The sequence below is a fragment of the Dreissena polymorpha genome, chromosome 3, assembly GCF_020536995.1.
Source record: "Dreissena polymorpha isolate Duluth1 chromosome 3, UMN_Dpol_1.0, whole genome shotgun sequence".
NCBI classification, from domain to species: domain Eukaryota; kingdom Metazoa; phylum Mollusca; class Bivalvia; order Myida; family Dreissenidae; genus Dreissena; species Dreissena polymorpha.
Window position 1 is genome coordinate 79,747,300 of NC_068357.1, and position 17,500 is coordinate 79,764,799.

Sequence of the window (17,500 nt, forward strand, 5' to 3'; positions counted from 1 at the left end):
TAGTTTTAGGCCTGGAATGGACCATGTTCAAACTTGTCCTATAGATCGTTAAGATAAAACTTGTGACCAAGTTGGTTGGGGATTGGATTAAAACTACTTGAATTAGAGAGCGGACAATATGGTGAGGTTTAAAACGCACTAAGATACCCCGTGACCTAGTTTTGACCTGGCATGACCCACATTCAAACTTGACCTAGACAACATCTAGATACAACTTCTGACCAAGTTTGGTGAGGATTGGATGAAAACTACTTGAATTAGAGAGCTGACAACATTGTGATGTGGAAAAAAAACGCACTAAGTGACCCCGTGACCTTGCTTTGACCCTGCATGACCCATATTCAAACTTGCCCTAGACATTATCAAGATACCACTTCTGACCAATGTTGGTGAAGATTGGATAAAAAATACTTGAATTAGAGAGCGGACAACATGGGGAGGTTTAAAACACACTAAGTGATCCCGTGACCTAGTTTTTGACTCGGCATGGCCCATGTTTGAACTTGACCTACAAATCATCTACATGTAGTTACAACTTCTGACCAAGTGTGGTGAAGATCGGATATAAACTACTTGAAATAGAGAGCGGACACCATGCTTAATGTGTAAAACGTACTAAGTGACCCTGTGACCAAGTTTTTGATCTGGCATGGCCCATGTTCAAACTTGGCCTTTAGATAGTCAAGATAAAACTTCTGACCAAGTTTCGTGAAGATCCGATGAAAACTACTTGAACAAGAGCACCGCCTTGCGGGTGCAGACTGCTCATTTATTTTTATTTTTAAAGGTTTAGGGACCTTGACTTTGAACTTCCACCACTAAAATGTGCAGCTTAGAGATACACATGCATGCCAAATATCAAGTTGCTATCTTCAATATTAAAAAAGTTATGGCCAATATTAAAGTTTTCTGACAGATATTTGACATTTGACCTTGAAGGATGACCTTCACCTTCACCTTTCACCACTCAAAATGTTCAGCTCCATGAGATACACATGCATGCCAAATATCAAGTTGCTATCCTCAATATTTAAAAAGTTATGGCCAATGTTAAAGTTTTCAGACGGACAGACACAATAAATTTGACCTTAAAAGATGACCATGACCTTTCACCACTCAAAATTTGCAGCTCCATGAGATACACATGCATGCCAAATATCAAGTTGCTATCTTAAAAAGTGAAAAACTTATGGGCAATGTTAAAGTTTTTTCGGACTGACAGACAAACTGACAGACAGTTCAACTGCTATATGCCACCCTATCGGGCGCATAAAAATTAATTTTTTGGGGTGGGGTGGATATAGTGTGAGGGTGTGGTGGTCATTTATTAGATGATCTTTAATTAAAAAAAAATAATGGGGGGGATTGAGGGGGGATCGGGATTTGGGGGGGGGGGGGGGGGCGTGGGGGATGGTTTGGACGGAGTCAATTGTGGTATGTCAGGTAAGAGTTGTTTTGTCAAATTATCAATCGAATCTAATCATAAATAAAGAAGTTATGGCAATTTTAGCAAAATTTAATAATTTGACCTTGATAGTCAAGGTCATTCAAAGGTCAAGGTAAAATTCAACTTGCCAGGTACAGTACCCTCATGATAGCATGAAAGTATTTGAAGCTTAAAAGCAATAGCCTTGATACTTCTGAAGTAAAGTGGATCTAAACACAAAATGTAACCATATATTCAAAGTTACTAAGTCAAAAAAGGGCCATAATTGCGTAAAAATGACAACCAGAGTTATGCAACTTGTCCTTTACTGTCCCCTTATGATAGTTTGCTAGTGTTCCAAGTATGAAAGGAATATCTATGATACTTTAGGGGTAAAGTGGACCAAAACACAAAACTTAACCAAATTTTCAAGTATAAAGGGCCCATAATTCCGTCAAATTGCCAGTCAGAGTTACATAACTTTGCCTCCACAGTCCCCTTACGACATTAAGAAAGTGTTGCAAGTATGAAAGCAATAGCTTTGATACTTTAGGAAAAAAGTGGACCTAAACACAAAACTTAACCAAATTTTCAATTTTCTAAGTATAAAAAGGGCACATAATTTTGTCAAAATGTCAGTCAGAGTTACATAACTTTGCCTGCACAGTCCCCTTATGATAGTTAGTAAGTGTTGCAAGTATGAAAGCAATAGCTTTGATACTTAAGGAATAAAATGGACCTAAACACAAAACTTAACTAAAATTTTCAATATTTGAAGTACAAAACGGGCACATAATTCTGTCAATATGCAAGTCAGAGTTATCTTACTTTGCCTGCCCAGTCCTCTCATGATAGAAAGTAAGTGTACGAAGTTTGAATGCAATAGCATTGATACTTTATGAGAAAAGTGGACCTAACGCAAAACTTAACCGGACGCCGACCCCTACGCCAAGGTGATGACAATAGCTTATATTTTTTTTTTTCAAAAAATAGATGAGCTAAAAACATGTCTTTCTTTAAATTTTACAGAGTACACTTCATTCTGGATCACGATATAACTTGTCAGGACATTCATGCATATATGTATGCATAGTTTGGCAATCTCAAAACAAAATCATTTCCAGATTTCATTACGGGGTATACACTGAAAGTTAAAAAATTCTCACCACAAAGAAACATTTCTCGTGTATTTCGTGTACAGATAAAAATCATGCGAAAATTAGAACTCATGTACTACAACTCGCATTCATCCAAGGGGAAACACCCCATGAAAGCATGGACATAAAAATTTGATTGCTGGATGAGAAACTTAATAGCGCAGAGGTCGCTAATATCTTTACTTTTTGTAAAAAATGGTAGAGCATTTTTTTATGTGAAAACTTTTTCTCTAACTTAAAATGTAGTTATTTACGCTGTATTTATAGAGCAGGGCCCTCAATCTATCAAATCTGCGGCCGCAGTCCACCAACTGAAATGTATACTTTGTTCCCCTTTTGGGGGGATTTTTTATTTTTAAGATGTGTCTCATAATTATTATATCTCAATACTATTTCAAATTTTTCTTGTCAAACATACTTAATTATGAAAAAAGAAATGAATATATTGCAAACATGTACAAACGTTATAATGAGAGAGTAAGTAAAAAACAAGAGATGTGTTTGTCAGAAACACAATGCCCCCTAATGTGCCTTGAATTATTTTTTTGACCTTTGACCTTGAAGGATGACCTTGACCTTTCACCGCTCAAATGTGCAGCTCCATGAGATACACATGCATGCCAAATATCAAGTTGCTACGTTCAATATTGCAAAAGTTATGAAGAATTAAGGTTAAAGTTTTGGTTAAAGTTTTTGAATGTGTTTTTTTTACCTTTGACCTTGAAAGATGACATTGACCTTGACCTTACACCACTCAAAATGTGCAGCTCCACGAGATACACATGCATGCCAAATATCAAGTTGCTACGTTCAATATTTCAAAAGTTATGAAGAAGTTTAAAGTTTTGGGACACACACACACACACACATACAATGACAGGCCAAAATAATATATCCCCGATCTTTCAATCCGGGGGCATAAAAATCCCCCAAAAAGGGAAACGCCGCGAAAAATTCCCCCTCATGAGGGTAGTGACCCCCTGGCGCTTTCCTAAAATGGATTGAGGGCCCTGTAGAGCTACATTCGTTGATATAGGTGAGTAATGATAGGTCAGTAATGATCTGTGAAATGTACAATTATTGTATACAGCTTTACGTGGGGTTGGCGTGTATTCAGCTGCCTGAGTGCTGATTGGCTGATGGGCTTACCAAGTACTGTATTTGACTGAAAGCTGGAAAAATCAATATTGGCCATCCACTCAGAAATTCATTGAAAACAGTAGCTACTAGGCGGAGTTAACAGACTGAATAACCCGATTTTCTGTTGACATTTCTATGTGTTGTGAACATGCCGATCATTGGAAGTTCAAGGGACTTCAACCATTTGTATAATGGACATGAAACTGTTGTTTTGGGGGGTAATTTATGCCCTGATGTCCACTAACAGAAGCACTGTTTTAATTCAAATTCTAAATACCCTGCGTTTTCAATCCCAAATACTTATACATTTTATTTTGTGTGAAACTTATATGAATATCATAATACTGTGAGCACACCATATCAATTAAGTTGCTTTCATCTGCTCATGGTGGATATATTTATTATATGTTGTGTTTAGTTCTGCCGGAAAATAGCGTGGACGAACCGGCTTTCGAACCCCTTAATATTAGATGCAATACAATAATAGTTTTATTACAATTACAACGAAATAAGCAATACCTCCAAAAAATATAATGTTTGCTACATACCTGCATAAATTTACGTATGTATATCCCAATTCATAACTTTGAAATACAATGTATGCTAGGTAGTTTCCACCACCCTGTCACAAAAAATCCAATATGGCCGCCTCCTAAGAGCACCAGCTTTCGAACCATGTACACAATTACAGTATAGTTCATAACTTTTGGTCCAAAACAATAAAACTTGAAACAGTTAATAACTTTAAACATTTAACTACCTAAACTGATCATGTTTATACTGATTTTATTATTTTATTATTCTTCAGTGCTTGATTGGCCATGACAAGGACAGATGAATATGTCATTACGCCGAATGACTCGCTGCTTGCAGCAATATTCGAGACGTGTCCAATGTTTGCAGCCATTGAAGTCACACTGTGCCCATTTAGTGAACACAAGGGAGTCACAATTTTTCAGTTTTTCAGGTTGAAATTGCTTGCAAACGCAGCACTTATCCTCGTCAGCAATATCAGAGTCAGAGTCATCTGAATATGAATCTGACTGAAGGTTTAAGTTTATGGTTGATGGACCAGGAACCGGTTCTGGAATGGGGTAACAACAGGATTGTTTGTGTTCTTGTGAGCTGACAGACCTTTTACAGACTTTCAGGTCGGAATTGTTTTTACGCTTCTTGGGTGCTGGCGGTTCACACAAAGGCTGGGACTGTGCTTTGCTGACAATTTCCTGGCATATGTCTGATCGGGTAATTTCTTGCCCGGAAACAACACTACTTAGTGTTTTATTGATTAATGTTTTGTTCTATTGTTTCTTTTTATCGATAACAGACTCTGCAGCCTTGAAATATGAGTCAACGTCAGACTGATCAGCAGCTGGGACAGGTGTAGGGTCTAAACCGACATATGGCTCGGAGGGCTTGAAGTTGTCAACAAGGACTGCTGTTCTGTCGAGAGGATATATGCCAGCTTTCTGAAAAGACACCTTTAGATTGCTGTTAGAGAGTGCTTTGACATATGCATTTGAAGCCAGTGCAGCTACATTGAATTTAGTGATTTTGGAAGATGGGTTGTCCCTCACAAATTTTTGACACATATTATTGTAAATCTTTTGTAAGGGACCAAAGCATCCAATATCCAAGGGTTGTAGGCAATGGCTTGTATGGGCAGGAAGCACAAACAAAAGCACATTATTCTTTTGTGCCCATTCTAGTACAGGAACATTGATATGCGACTTGTGTCCATCAAATATCAATAGGATTGGCTGACTTGCATTTTGCCTTTGAATGTAGCGTACAAAATGACGTTCCAAGTACTCAAGGAATATGGTAGAATTGGACCAACCACTTTTAGACATAGTGCCAGCAGAGCCAGGTGTTGAACCTTGAAACAAGTCTTCATTCATTCGCTGCCCCTTGAAAATAAAAAATGGTGGAATCTGTGTTCCTAGTGCATTGCCACCACCAATGATAGTGGTTATTCCTGACCTTGATGAAGTTATGGCCGGGACACATGCCTTGCCACTGACAACATATGGGGGAGAGTGTTCAGTCTGTATACCTTTCTCATCAATGTTGTATACACATTCAGGCTTATTAAGTAGATCATTATTTTTGATGACAGTTTCTAGATTGTCAAAGTATGAGTACACTGCCTGCTCAGTTGTGGATTTTGCTCTACACTGACTAAGGGCTCTAGGTTTTACTACCTTTATTTCAGGCCAACGTCGTCTGAAACCATGAAACCACTTGACTGACAATGGGTTGTCATGGGTTCGCTTCTTCAAGAACACTGCATAGTCAGTTGCCTTGGCTACAACCTCAGTTATTGTGAAACCATACCCAAGGTTTGCCATATATTTAACATGGTCGACAAGTTTTGCTTCCTCTTCAGTGGAGAATAATGGACCCTGTCCTGTCATGACAGTCTGTGGATCTACTCTGCCCTTCACTCTATCTCTTAGGGTGTTATGTGGTACACCGTACTGTCTAGCAGCAGTTTTTACTGGTGCACCAGTTTCCATTACCATTTTATATGCATTCATCATAGCTGATGGTGAGTATCCTTTGTGTTTTGATACTCTTTTTTGTGGAAACACCTGAAACATAATTAAATTGCTACCAGAAAAGAGGAGAGAAAAAAGAAATGTTTCTCTAATGTCAATTTTTGCAAAGTGGATCAGCTATGTTGAACTTCACACTAACTTTACTGTGGTGTAACCTATTGCAATGTGATTTACCATGGTCACGTGACCCTTGACGCAGACCATAATGTTGGTCATCTGTCAAAAAGTTGTAAGTGTAAAATCATTATGTATCTGACTTTATTATATATATATATATTTAAAAATAATATTAAAAATAGTTATTTTTGTTCAAAATTTGTGAAAATTTACCTGTTTATATCGCATTTTAACGATCGATGGCTACGGTCGTCTGGTTTGTAAACAAACGCATCGGTACACACAGATTGATGACGCGTACACGCTCGTGCATGCGCGATAAACGGAAAATAGAAAAAGGTTCGAAAGCTGGTGGGGTGCGAAAGCCGGTAACTGTACGATAGTTTATGTTACTCATTTTACATATTAAAGTGCCACTTGGATTTAAGGCAGCAGGGTAAACATGAAAAATGCAGTCACCAGTTGCAAATCACAGCGACCCAGATGGTCAACTATGACAATAGCTGGGAGTTTGATTATTGCAACTAGAAAAAAGCAATTCACCAATTGAACTCGCGGAAACGAATGATAATCTTGCAAAAGAAACATTTCGATTCGACAACAGTTATACCTTCGTAACTTTTGGCATTTTTCTTTTGTCTTCTTTTGATTCCATTTCTGGATCCATCATCGTGAACTATATTTGATAATATACACAGCAATTAAACAAAACAAATAATTCTGATAAAAATGAAACGTTTGAGGATATTTTTATCTTGACACCGACAAAGGTTAATTTCCACCTTGTTAAATAAAGAAGGTTAAAAACACTTCATGACATAAGCGTGAACAAATCAAATGTATATGATCAGTTCATATAGTTTATCCGTCGACGACTTATTTAAAACGAGATAAATTTGACATTATCTTTTTTGTGTCTTAAATACCAGATTGTCATTTTAACAAGCTTTGTTCAACATTTGTTTTTAAATAAACAGCAATTAAGTCTGATGGCGTTCTAAAATAAGTTTTATTCTTCTCCGTCATTTATTTGAACAGACATCGTTATAAAGAAGTAAGTAAAGTAATACCATCCCAGCAAGAACCGATATTTATAAGTAACATGAACTTGGATGAACCAGACATTAAGCTAAAACAGAATCGTACTATTTCAAATCCCTTTAAAATACGCAGACCCGCTTCTTTAGTAATGCCCCAACCGTCGACGACTTATTTAAAACGAGTTATATTTGACATTATCTTTTTGTGTCTTAAATACCAGATTGTCATTTCAACAAGCTTTGTTCAACATTTGTTTTTAAATAAACAGCAATTAAGTCTGATGGCGTTCTAAAATAAGTTTTATTCTTCTCCGTCATTTATTTGAGCAGACCTCGTTATAAAGAAGTAAGTAAAGTAATACCATCCCAGCAAGAACCGATATTTATAAGTAACACGAACTTGGATGAACCAGACATTTAGCTAAAACAGAATCGTACTATTTCAAATCCCTTTAAAATACGCAGACCCGCTTCTTTTGTAATGCCCCAACCGTAAAATGGAAGACACAATCGTAAATATAAATTATGTAACATAAACACAATAGAAAGTTAAAAGAAGTTCAGATATGCGTGTTTCATCTTAACCATAACAAAGCTCCATAACATATTATTATGCAGGACTTTTGAGTGGTGTCATGTAGCACAAAGAAAATGAAGTGCGTTAAGCTATGATGCATGCACTGACTATACATATTGTACACATGATGCCTCTTTAGCAGAGCACATTCTTAACCCATTTATGCCCAGTGGACTCTCCCATCCTTCAAAATTGGATCAATTTATTTCCAAAATTAGGGATGTCTAGTATACTTATTTCTATATTTAGAATATTTCTTACAGAAATTCCTTTAAGCAAACAGCGCAGGCCCAGATGAGACGCCTCATTATGCGGCGTCTCATCTGGGTCTACGCTGTTTGCAATGTCCCTTTTTCAGGACGCTAGGCATTAATGGGTTAAGCACAATGGTATATTATCATGCAGTCCTCACGGAAGACCATCAACCCGAGGGCAAAGCAAGTAACAGATCATTGAGATCCAAGAACAATTCCATAATAACGGTCTTTATGGATAGTTAACAATTTCATGACGACGAAGGCTACGTCGAGTTTTGATTGGAATGCTACAGCCCATGTGAGATGTATGCGTGTGCGGTCTGTTGCCGGGTGTTACACGCGAATTGCCAACCTCCGCACAGAGATTTGACTAGAAACAGCATAGCTAGATCAAATCCCTGCCTTCATAACCAACCACGTACGTTATGATAGCCTAGCCATGTTGTACAATAATTTTACCGTTGTTGTTTTTACTATTTTTTTAAATTAAGTTTTTATTATTATTTTGTATTATGAACCTTAACTTATGCAATATGTTCAAAATATAATAGAAAATCATACTACTTATCATTATATTTAACATAAACAGTAAAATAATAACCTTCTAAATCTGGTAGGATTTTTTTGTGATGGCAGAGATTGTTTGTGAGAGCAAGGAACGACAACTCTGCGTGAAGATTTGCGGATTGCCACGACAAGGACACCCCCAGTATCAACTAAAGCTGCGCTCTGTGAAAGGTAGGCACAGCAATAGGTTGCTTGGATTTCAATGCATGCACAGATAATAACAAGCGCAAGAACAGTGTGTCGTTTATCATATTGAATGATTAATTTATAGCGACAGAGACATTAATTAACTCTTAAAGAAACAACAACAAACTTTGCAGAGCAAATAAGCATATTTTCAGAACAAAAGAACTTTAGTATTTTAAATCCTAAGCAGACAATATTGTCTCCTCAAAAAGTTCACGCAGTAAGGGTCATTTGAGTGATTTTTTCATGAATCTCTGGTGGGACTTCAAAAGCATCTTTACACTATCTCCCGATATTTTATCTAGATACGACTAAGCTTGTGCAGATATTCATTTCATGGGTATGTGCAGGACCTTGTAATAATATTACAACACTGGTTAAGGACGTCCATGTCTGAGTATTTATTTTCTGCATTTTAAGATACTGAAGACTTACAATAAGTTAATATTTAATGTTATGCCTTTTTGCGCAGGTACATGCATCTCATTATAGGGAAAAGTGTAATATTTGTAGTTTTCTATGTATTCAGCGTCTTGCATGTTTTAACTTATACATTTGTTATAATATTTGCCAGCAATTTGTATTTGCATGAAGGTATGTAGATAAAAGTGCTAGTTATATTGCCCAGTCTTAGCTATTTTTGTACCACACTTATATAAAAAAAACGACAAACAGTTATTTCCATTTGTATAACGTTTATGAATTGGTGATAAAGTTTGTGTTGTATTTCTTTGAGAAATCATAGGTTTAGCTTCATTTTTAATTTTATTAATATTTTAATTTTTATTGTATAATACATCGATTTTGTGAGACCATATTTTTATTTTATTAGAACAGGGGTTTTTATATCACATTTTCTCGACAAAATCATTCAAAGGATTTTTTTTATGAATGACAAATATTTAGTAAAAACATGAAGCAGAATACGGTCGTTCATTTCCGGTACATATATATAGGATAATGTCACAATTATTTTGAGTCAGATAAGTTTTCTTTTGGTGATATGAACATCTTAGGTCCGAGATGCATTCATGGTGGCGACAGAACAATCTGAGCCACAGGAATCACTTTCCGGATTGTTTTCATCACCATCTGGCATTATTTTAACTTTTTAAGAAAAACTAAACTAAAATCTTGACATTGGCATCAAAGCCGTTGGTATGTTTTTAAAAAGACATTTCTTGTATTAAATAGTACATATTTGTTACACAAATGTAATTCCTATCTGATGAAAATATAAACAAGCCCCTTCAGCAACACGCAGTGTGCTACACTGAAACATGACTGAAACCTGACAGACGACACATAAAGTTAATAACCAAGACAGATGTTACTGGTCCGATATGAAATGTTTCGAGCACGTGCAGACTCTAGTTAGTCATCACAGTTGGTACACGGAATAGATAAATGTACCAATATACATCAAAACAACACCATACTCATCCGGTAATACAGATCTACGACATCCCGTTGTGCAGTTAAAAAAATAAACAAAATCATTCCACTTCTCTGGCTTAGACGTGACATCAGATATTCGCCTATTATTAGCAAAAAGAGAGAAAATTTAGTGTACACTTGGTAGGTTTAAAAAGTTGATCATCTAACTTAACAAACATATGAGTAACTAGAGAGCCGAATAAATTAGGAAATTCGTTTAAAGCGAGATCATACGATTTTGTCAAATATTTATTAATTGATATAAAATGTGTAAAAAGTTATTAAACATATATTTCAATATAAATTAAATTAAAAGTTAAGGAAAACATGTGTCGACAAATAAGGAATAAGCCAGATATTTAATTTTGAAATCGAAAATGTCTGTACAGTCGAATTCGCCAGCATGTAAATCATGCATGTACGATGTGAATTTAAATTTAGTTTAACGGTCCATTTTAAATTCCTGCAACGATATATATTCATACGGCACACGAACAAACACTTAAAAGACGAATGCTTCGGTTATTGTAGGAAAATATGTGCTAAATATCTTCGTCACAATCGCTAATTTGTCTTTGCTGCATTTTATGAAATTTGTCTTCAATGTATAGTTTGTCTTGCCTATTTTGTGTTATTGTAACATATTTTATCAATATATTGCAATTTAACCCATATGAAAAATCGTATAATCTCGCTTTAAGGAATATTTGTGATGAATTGTGTAACAACCATCCTTTACAGAAACATATTCAATGGCATCTCGCGTTAAGGCATATTTGTGATGAATTGTGTAACAACCATCCTTTACAGAAAAATATTCACTGGAAATTTTACATTGTTAATGAAGATTCAGACATGTATAAAACATGTAGTTAGAGCGATAGCAAACACATGCTATTAAGGACACACAATCCATGGTCTAGTTATTTGTATTTAAATAGGATTTAAATCCTATTGTGCCTGATGTGTTCGGAACTGTTTGAGTGGTTAGCTCCATTACGGGGTATTGTTGGCTAATGCATTGAGTATTGAAAACTAGAATGATCTGCTTATCTTATTTTTATTTATTATTTGTTGCCAAATTTGTAGACGGAGTTAATGTTTGCTGAACGAGCATGGGTGTCGCATTAACTACTACATATAACAGTAATTATTGCTTATTATGTAATCATCGTCTGTCATTACCTATTATGTACGTTTGTTAAATTATTTACATATATAAAGCGATATAAATCTAACATGAAATATGACCTGGGGTGGGGGCATATAAGGAAGGATCAATACAAACAATTTCATTAAAACTCGTTTTGTGTGAAACATGTTTATGCAGTGAACTGACACACAAACAAATAACAATTGACAATTAGATGACCACTTAATTAAATTTAAAGCCAATCATTTTAAAAACAAATTCACTTTAGACGAAATGAAACTTTTTAAACAGTTGATTGTTATTTCAAGCAAGTATGTTACATTTTTGTTGTTAAGACATACTTCCTCTTATACTACTGAGATTAATTTATGAATCACAAATGACTTTATATGCCAGTGGCTGTTCTTTTCTTGTTGCTTAAATGAAATATTAAATAGCTTTTTTACACCAAGTATTTTGTTTATTAATATGTATTACTATAAACCTAGTATATTTATTAGTAGTTTACCCTTTTAAAATAGAATTTTCATTTTCTACCATTACTTCCATTGTTAGCATATATATTTCAATACATAAATATACACAATATTTTACAATTCCGCCTATAAAATGCAAAATATGAACCCGCATTTTGTAGAACAGTTCTCTGAATGCTCAGTAAAGTTTTGAGATTCAAACTCGTATTTTATGCGCCATATCAACCATAAAAATGTGATATTTCATAACGTAATACCAAATTAACCCATTCATGCCTAGCGTCCTGAAAAAAGGACATTGCAAACAGCGTAGACCCAGATGAGACGCCGCATGATGCGGCGTCTCATCTGGGTCTGCGAAGTTTCCTTAAAAGGAATTTCTTTATGAAATATTCTAAAAATAGCAATAAATATACTTGACATCCCTAATTTGGGAAATAAATTGATCCAATTTAGAAGGATGGGAGAGTCCACTAGGCATAAATGGGTTAACTTAGTTTGGTATTTTGGTTAAGACTCGGAAAGTGCAAATAACGCCAAAAAGTAGTTAATAATTGGAGTTAATTATTTTTAAGAACATGTATTTACAACAAACACATGTTTTGTTCAATGTTTAATTATTTCTAAACAAAATAACGTACGTTATCACACGGGCAACTGCCTGTTCACAGCAAAAATGTGATGTTTGAAAATTACTGAGTATTTACTTTCAAGCATAAAATGAGAAAACTATAGTCTCCGAAATTAGGTTGATAGCTTAATTCAGCAAATATATCATATTAATTGAAAACATATTGATTGATTTTGATGATTTTGTTGCCTGAAATATGTCGATTTTGCTCGAGAATAGGCCAACGTACAGGTGTCCAGTCTTCCCAAGTGACTAAAGGTGACACATAACACATTTATTAAATAGGTATTAATAAAATTGAAAACATTCAATTAAGGGACAAGGTCAAAATAAAAAAACATTTATGTCAATGACATTTGTCCATATATCGGAAACAGGTAATCGGCATGTCCATTATGATATGTCATAAGTACTCGTCCAAATATCATCTTATTGTATACAACGCTGTTAGTTAACCTATTGAAACAACCCGGGGCATTTCAAACAACCCAAAGCAGTTCGTTATCGATAGCGATCCAGCGAAATCTGGCTGTAAGAGTGTTCGCTATGTTCACTTAACAAATTACTGCGGTATATACAATGTGCAGTCTACCGATAAATGTACTGTAAGCAAAGCTTAATATATTCGTACACGCATGTATAGATTCAAACTGGAACATGTATGGCGTGTCACGATGCATAGCTGATAATATACGATAAAGGGTAAATCACTTTACTTTATATATTTTATTTTCATATGGTGTATTTGTTGATATTTTCTTCACTTTCTTTCGTACATACTGGAATAATTAAACTGCATAAACCGGTAGTAAATCGGAAAAGACATTGTTAATAAACACTACTGTAGTAGTACAGTAGTATGTTTTGTCTATAATAAATAGCACATTATCCATAATATTTTAACTTGTTTACACACATACGGTAAAACTCATAATATATTTTTCGACAGACAAACATTAATTTGAGTAAACAATTATTTTTCATGATTTGCTTAACTATAAATTTATGGTGCTATATCGATCCAGAGATGTATAAATGCATAGATTTGTACGTGTGTCTATTTGTCTATAAGTGGGTTGATATTTAAAAAATGGAAAAAACACGATTGCAACAAAGGTTGCATCTTCGAGGGAGCTCTGATAATATTCATGAATAAAGTCGCGGATATGTTTCCCTAATTTACTGGTAATTGAAACGTTGAATGTGTTATGTGTATATTTTAAGCGTTTTCTCTAGACTATTGCATGGTGATATGCTGTTTGTTTATTATGATTTGCTATGTTTAAGTATTGATATGCAATGTGTTTTTATAATGGTATTCAAGATTGTTTATTATAAAAGTGGGTGTTAGTATGGTATATGTTTGTTCATGCTATAGTGTGTGTTTTTTTTTCAACGGTATGCTTTGCGTTTACGTGTATTTATGACCATATTCTCTGTTTTTGCAATGTTTTGCTGTTTTTATTATAACATTATGTGTGTGTTTGAAGATATGTTGTGTTTATGATGAAAGAGTGTGTGTTGATGATGATATGCTGTGTGTTTATGATGATATGTTGTGTTAATGTTGAAACAGTGTGTGTTAATGATGATATGCTGTTTGTTTGTAATGGCATGATGTGTGTTTATTACGCTATGATGTGTTTTATGGTGATATGCTGTGTGTTTTGTTATGAAACAGTGTGTATTCATGATGCTTTGCTGCGTGTTTGTAATTGCACGAAGTGTTTTTATTTTGTTATGATGTGTAGTTATGATGATACGTTGTGTTAATGATGAAACCGTGTGTGTTTATATGATTTAATACTGTGTGTTTGTAATGACATGATGTCTATGATAGGTTTTGATACCTCCTGATGATGTGTACGAATATGTTACGATGCTATGATGTGTGTTAATGATGTTATGTTGTGTGTATGTTAAGGTATGCGGCATGTTTTTGATGGTATAATATGTATATATACCGATATGCTGTATTTTTGTCATGGTATGCTGTGTAACTTTTTAGCATGGTGTGTGATTATAGTTGTGTTTTCTATGTTCATTGTTGACAGTTGTATTGTAATTATGAATGTTTAATGGGGTTCCAACTATAATCCTATGGAATTTGATCGTTATATGTCCTTTCGCATCAATTGTATACATAGGCGTCATGTTAACATGACAGGTCTGCATAGTGTAATAACACGTGTCACTTATTTTCGTAAAATGCTGCATATGCGACAGTAGCGTTTTTCAATAATGACATTTGGTATATTGCTCCATTTATATTATTTGACTAAAAGAATATATAAAAATGTAGCAAATTCACGTTAGCACTGGTTTTATCAAACAATTTTTCATATCATCGTTTACACCAATTGTTTATCATTAAGTGCATTATCATGGTAAAATTGATATCAAATCGCTTTATGTAATATGAATTAACCTATCCGTTATGACATGCATGTTTTACCAAATCCTAATTTTTGTAACATAAGAATCATGTAAGTAATGCTATAAGTTACATATTCAGGGCAGTGTTACAACGTTTAAAGACATATTTATATAATTCTTTATCCCATCTGCCATTTTCAATTTTCTGATTGAATATTTTTTCATGTTCAGTACTTCTGTTGCATAAATTCCATGGCGCTATATATATATATATATATATATATATATATATCGATATTGAAGTTAATTTTTCGTGGATGTAATACTGATGCTGCAAAAAGCCGAATATTTTACATATAATATTTACTAGTCAGAGTGCTATAAATAAAAGCATATGTCACGCCGCCTTAGGAGAAACCTATTATACTTATTTGCAGAATAGCTGTCAGCTTTATACTAACCGTGTAAGCAAACGAAGATTTGCATCGCAGTTTGAATCATTATTTTTGTACTAAGTGTTCTGTTTTATAACTTGGTCACATGCTTTGAATAAAAGACTTGCAGATGGTTTAAACAAATTCTCTGGTAATGTTTCTAGAGTTGCAGCGTTTCGATCATTTCCTGGTAAAAACAGCATCTGTTAGCAATTCAAGGTAACTACAGATTAATAAAAAAACAACAAACAAATTAAAATGGAGTTTCAAGGGCATTTCGAAGCTAAAATCTGATGCATTATAAACAAAAAATGAACCATGGAAATTGTTCGAAAGAATGTTAAATAATACACTTATTTAAGTTATTAATTATATTTTAATGATGTTTGCTAAATGCCGAAAGGAAAAACATCACTCATGTTAACTAAGGCAATCAAACAAGATAACAGTTGCATAAGTTTTAACAACAATATGCATTGGGTAGTTACAGTCGAGATGACATTACTTAAGTGATGTTTCTATGTCATCGTTAGATGGATCTATGTGTTCATGTGATGTGTCCATGCCATCATGATATGCATAATGTATTTTTGGCATATGCGAAGCATCTTTGTCATTGTGTGATCTGTTTACGTCTATATGCAACATGACATGTTAACTTTTATAACATACAATTGTTGACATTTTTAATCTATACAGGCTGTTTCATATTTGGAGTGATATGTATTAGGCATTGATTAAAGGACTGTGTAAATTGTAGTGTATGCTATTGGAAAACGTCACATGGATTATGAACTTTATTTATCAATGACAGCTTAATGCGGTTTCGCAGCTTGTTGTTTTTGCAGACATTGAGAACCTTGACCAACAAAAGACATATAGGATTTTCATAAAAGTTAATATTAGATGACACTTGTAAGATCCTATACATATCTTAAGAAGGCAAAAATATACATTTGCCAAAAACAGAATTCCACATTAATTAAAAAAATCAAAATAACGACACTTTTCGTTTGGCGCACGTCACCGCCCCTTTTTCAAAAGCTATATTGTTTCTTTTAATATTTGAACTCGCCTCTAATGAAATAATCATTGACAAATGCTTTTCATTTGATGAATAGCGAAAGAAAGCATCTGCAGCTCGGAATGGAAATTATTGTAGTACAATGGAATATCGACTGGTACGGCTCTGTCGACGCGGCTATTGGAATATCCAGTCGAGCTTGCAGAGCATGTATTGATTCCCCGACGCTGTCACCGTGTGTTCGGCCGTGAGGGAGATAATCACTTACCAGGAGATCTATGCGCATAGACTTACATAGAAATTGAATTGTTTTAGTGTATGCAATACAAGAACAGTATTGTATTATGAGTTGTAGAAACCAATATGGGTTGGCTCAGTTTTCGCATATTTTATCGATAACCGCGTTGTAGGAAAACGTCTCAATGTGTTTGAAAATTAGCACATTAGTACTTGGTCGTGGGAGTTAAGGCGTGTGTTGCATGCATATTAATATGGTCTACTGCTACTTTGCATGAGATTCGTGTCATTGATATAGTTGTTTTAATATTCCAGATTTCGCCGCAAAGGTACTTTCCAGGACATATGAACTCTGATACATTACAACATATTGCAAGAACGGGAAAGTTTGGTCGACTGTTATCACATCCGTCCCCATTGCATGAATAAGTATTTTTAAACCGGCGAGTGCAATACCGGAATTTATCAGGAGATCCCCTTACAAAATCGGAAACATTGAACGGCGTTGTGAAGACAGTCTCTTAGCTTGTGACCTTCAAACAGATTAGTGACCACGTAATTGTCTGAGGCTAAAAGAGACGGTGGACATACCAGATGCGAAGTAAAAACTTGGATAACGGGTTCTTCATATGTTGTTCTTACGTAATGCTATGAATGCGTTTAATCAAGGCTTCATAGTAGTTGGCAATTTAAAGTTACTTTTG

The 17,500-nt window shown here is 34.7% G+C and overlaps 2 protein-coding genes across 5 annotated transcripts in view; one reads left to right on the forward strand and one right to left on the reverse strand.

Moving 5' to 3' along the window:
- LOC127874901 (crooked neck-like protein 1) overlaps positions 1-7,172 on the reverse strand; it is a 31,836-nt gene extending 24,664 nt beyond the window's left edge. Inside the window, exon 1 of the mRNA XM_052419578.1 lies at positions 7,012-7,172. Coding sequence (XP_052275538.1) covers positions 7,012-7,071 — 60 coding nt within the window. The 5' untranslated portion in view covers positions 7,072-7,172. The remainder of the gene's footprint in view (positions 1-7,011) is intronic.
- Positions 7,173-13,264: 6,092 nt separating this feature from the next.
- Positions 13,265-17,500, forward strand: part of LOC127874908 (potassium channel subfamily K member 1-like) — a 16,586-nt gene continuing 12,350 nt past the window's right edge. Inside the window, exons 1-2 of one of the 4 annotated variants that reach the window (XM_052419595.1) lie at positions 13,265-13,427; positions 17,112-17,500. The exon at positions 17,112-17,500 is cut by the window's right edge and continues 389 nt beyond it. The gene's annotated coding sequence lies outside the window, so the exon portion shown is untranslated. The other 3 variants (XM_052419597.1, XM_052419598.1, XM_052419596.1) reach the window with 3 other exon arrangements.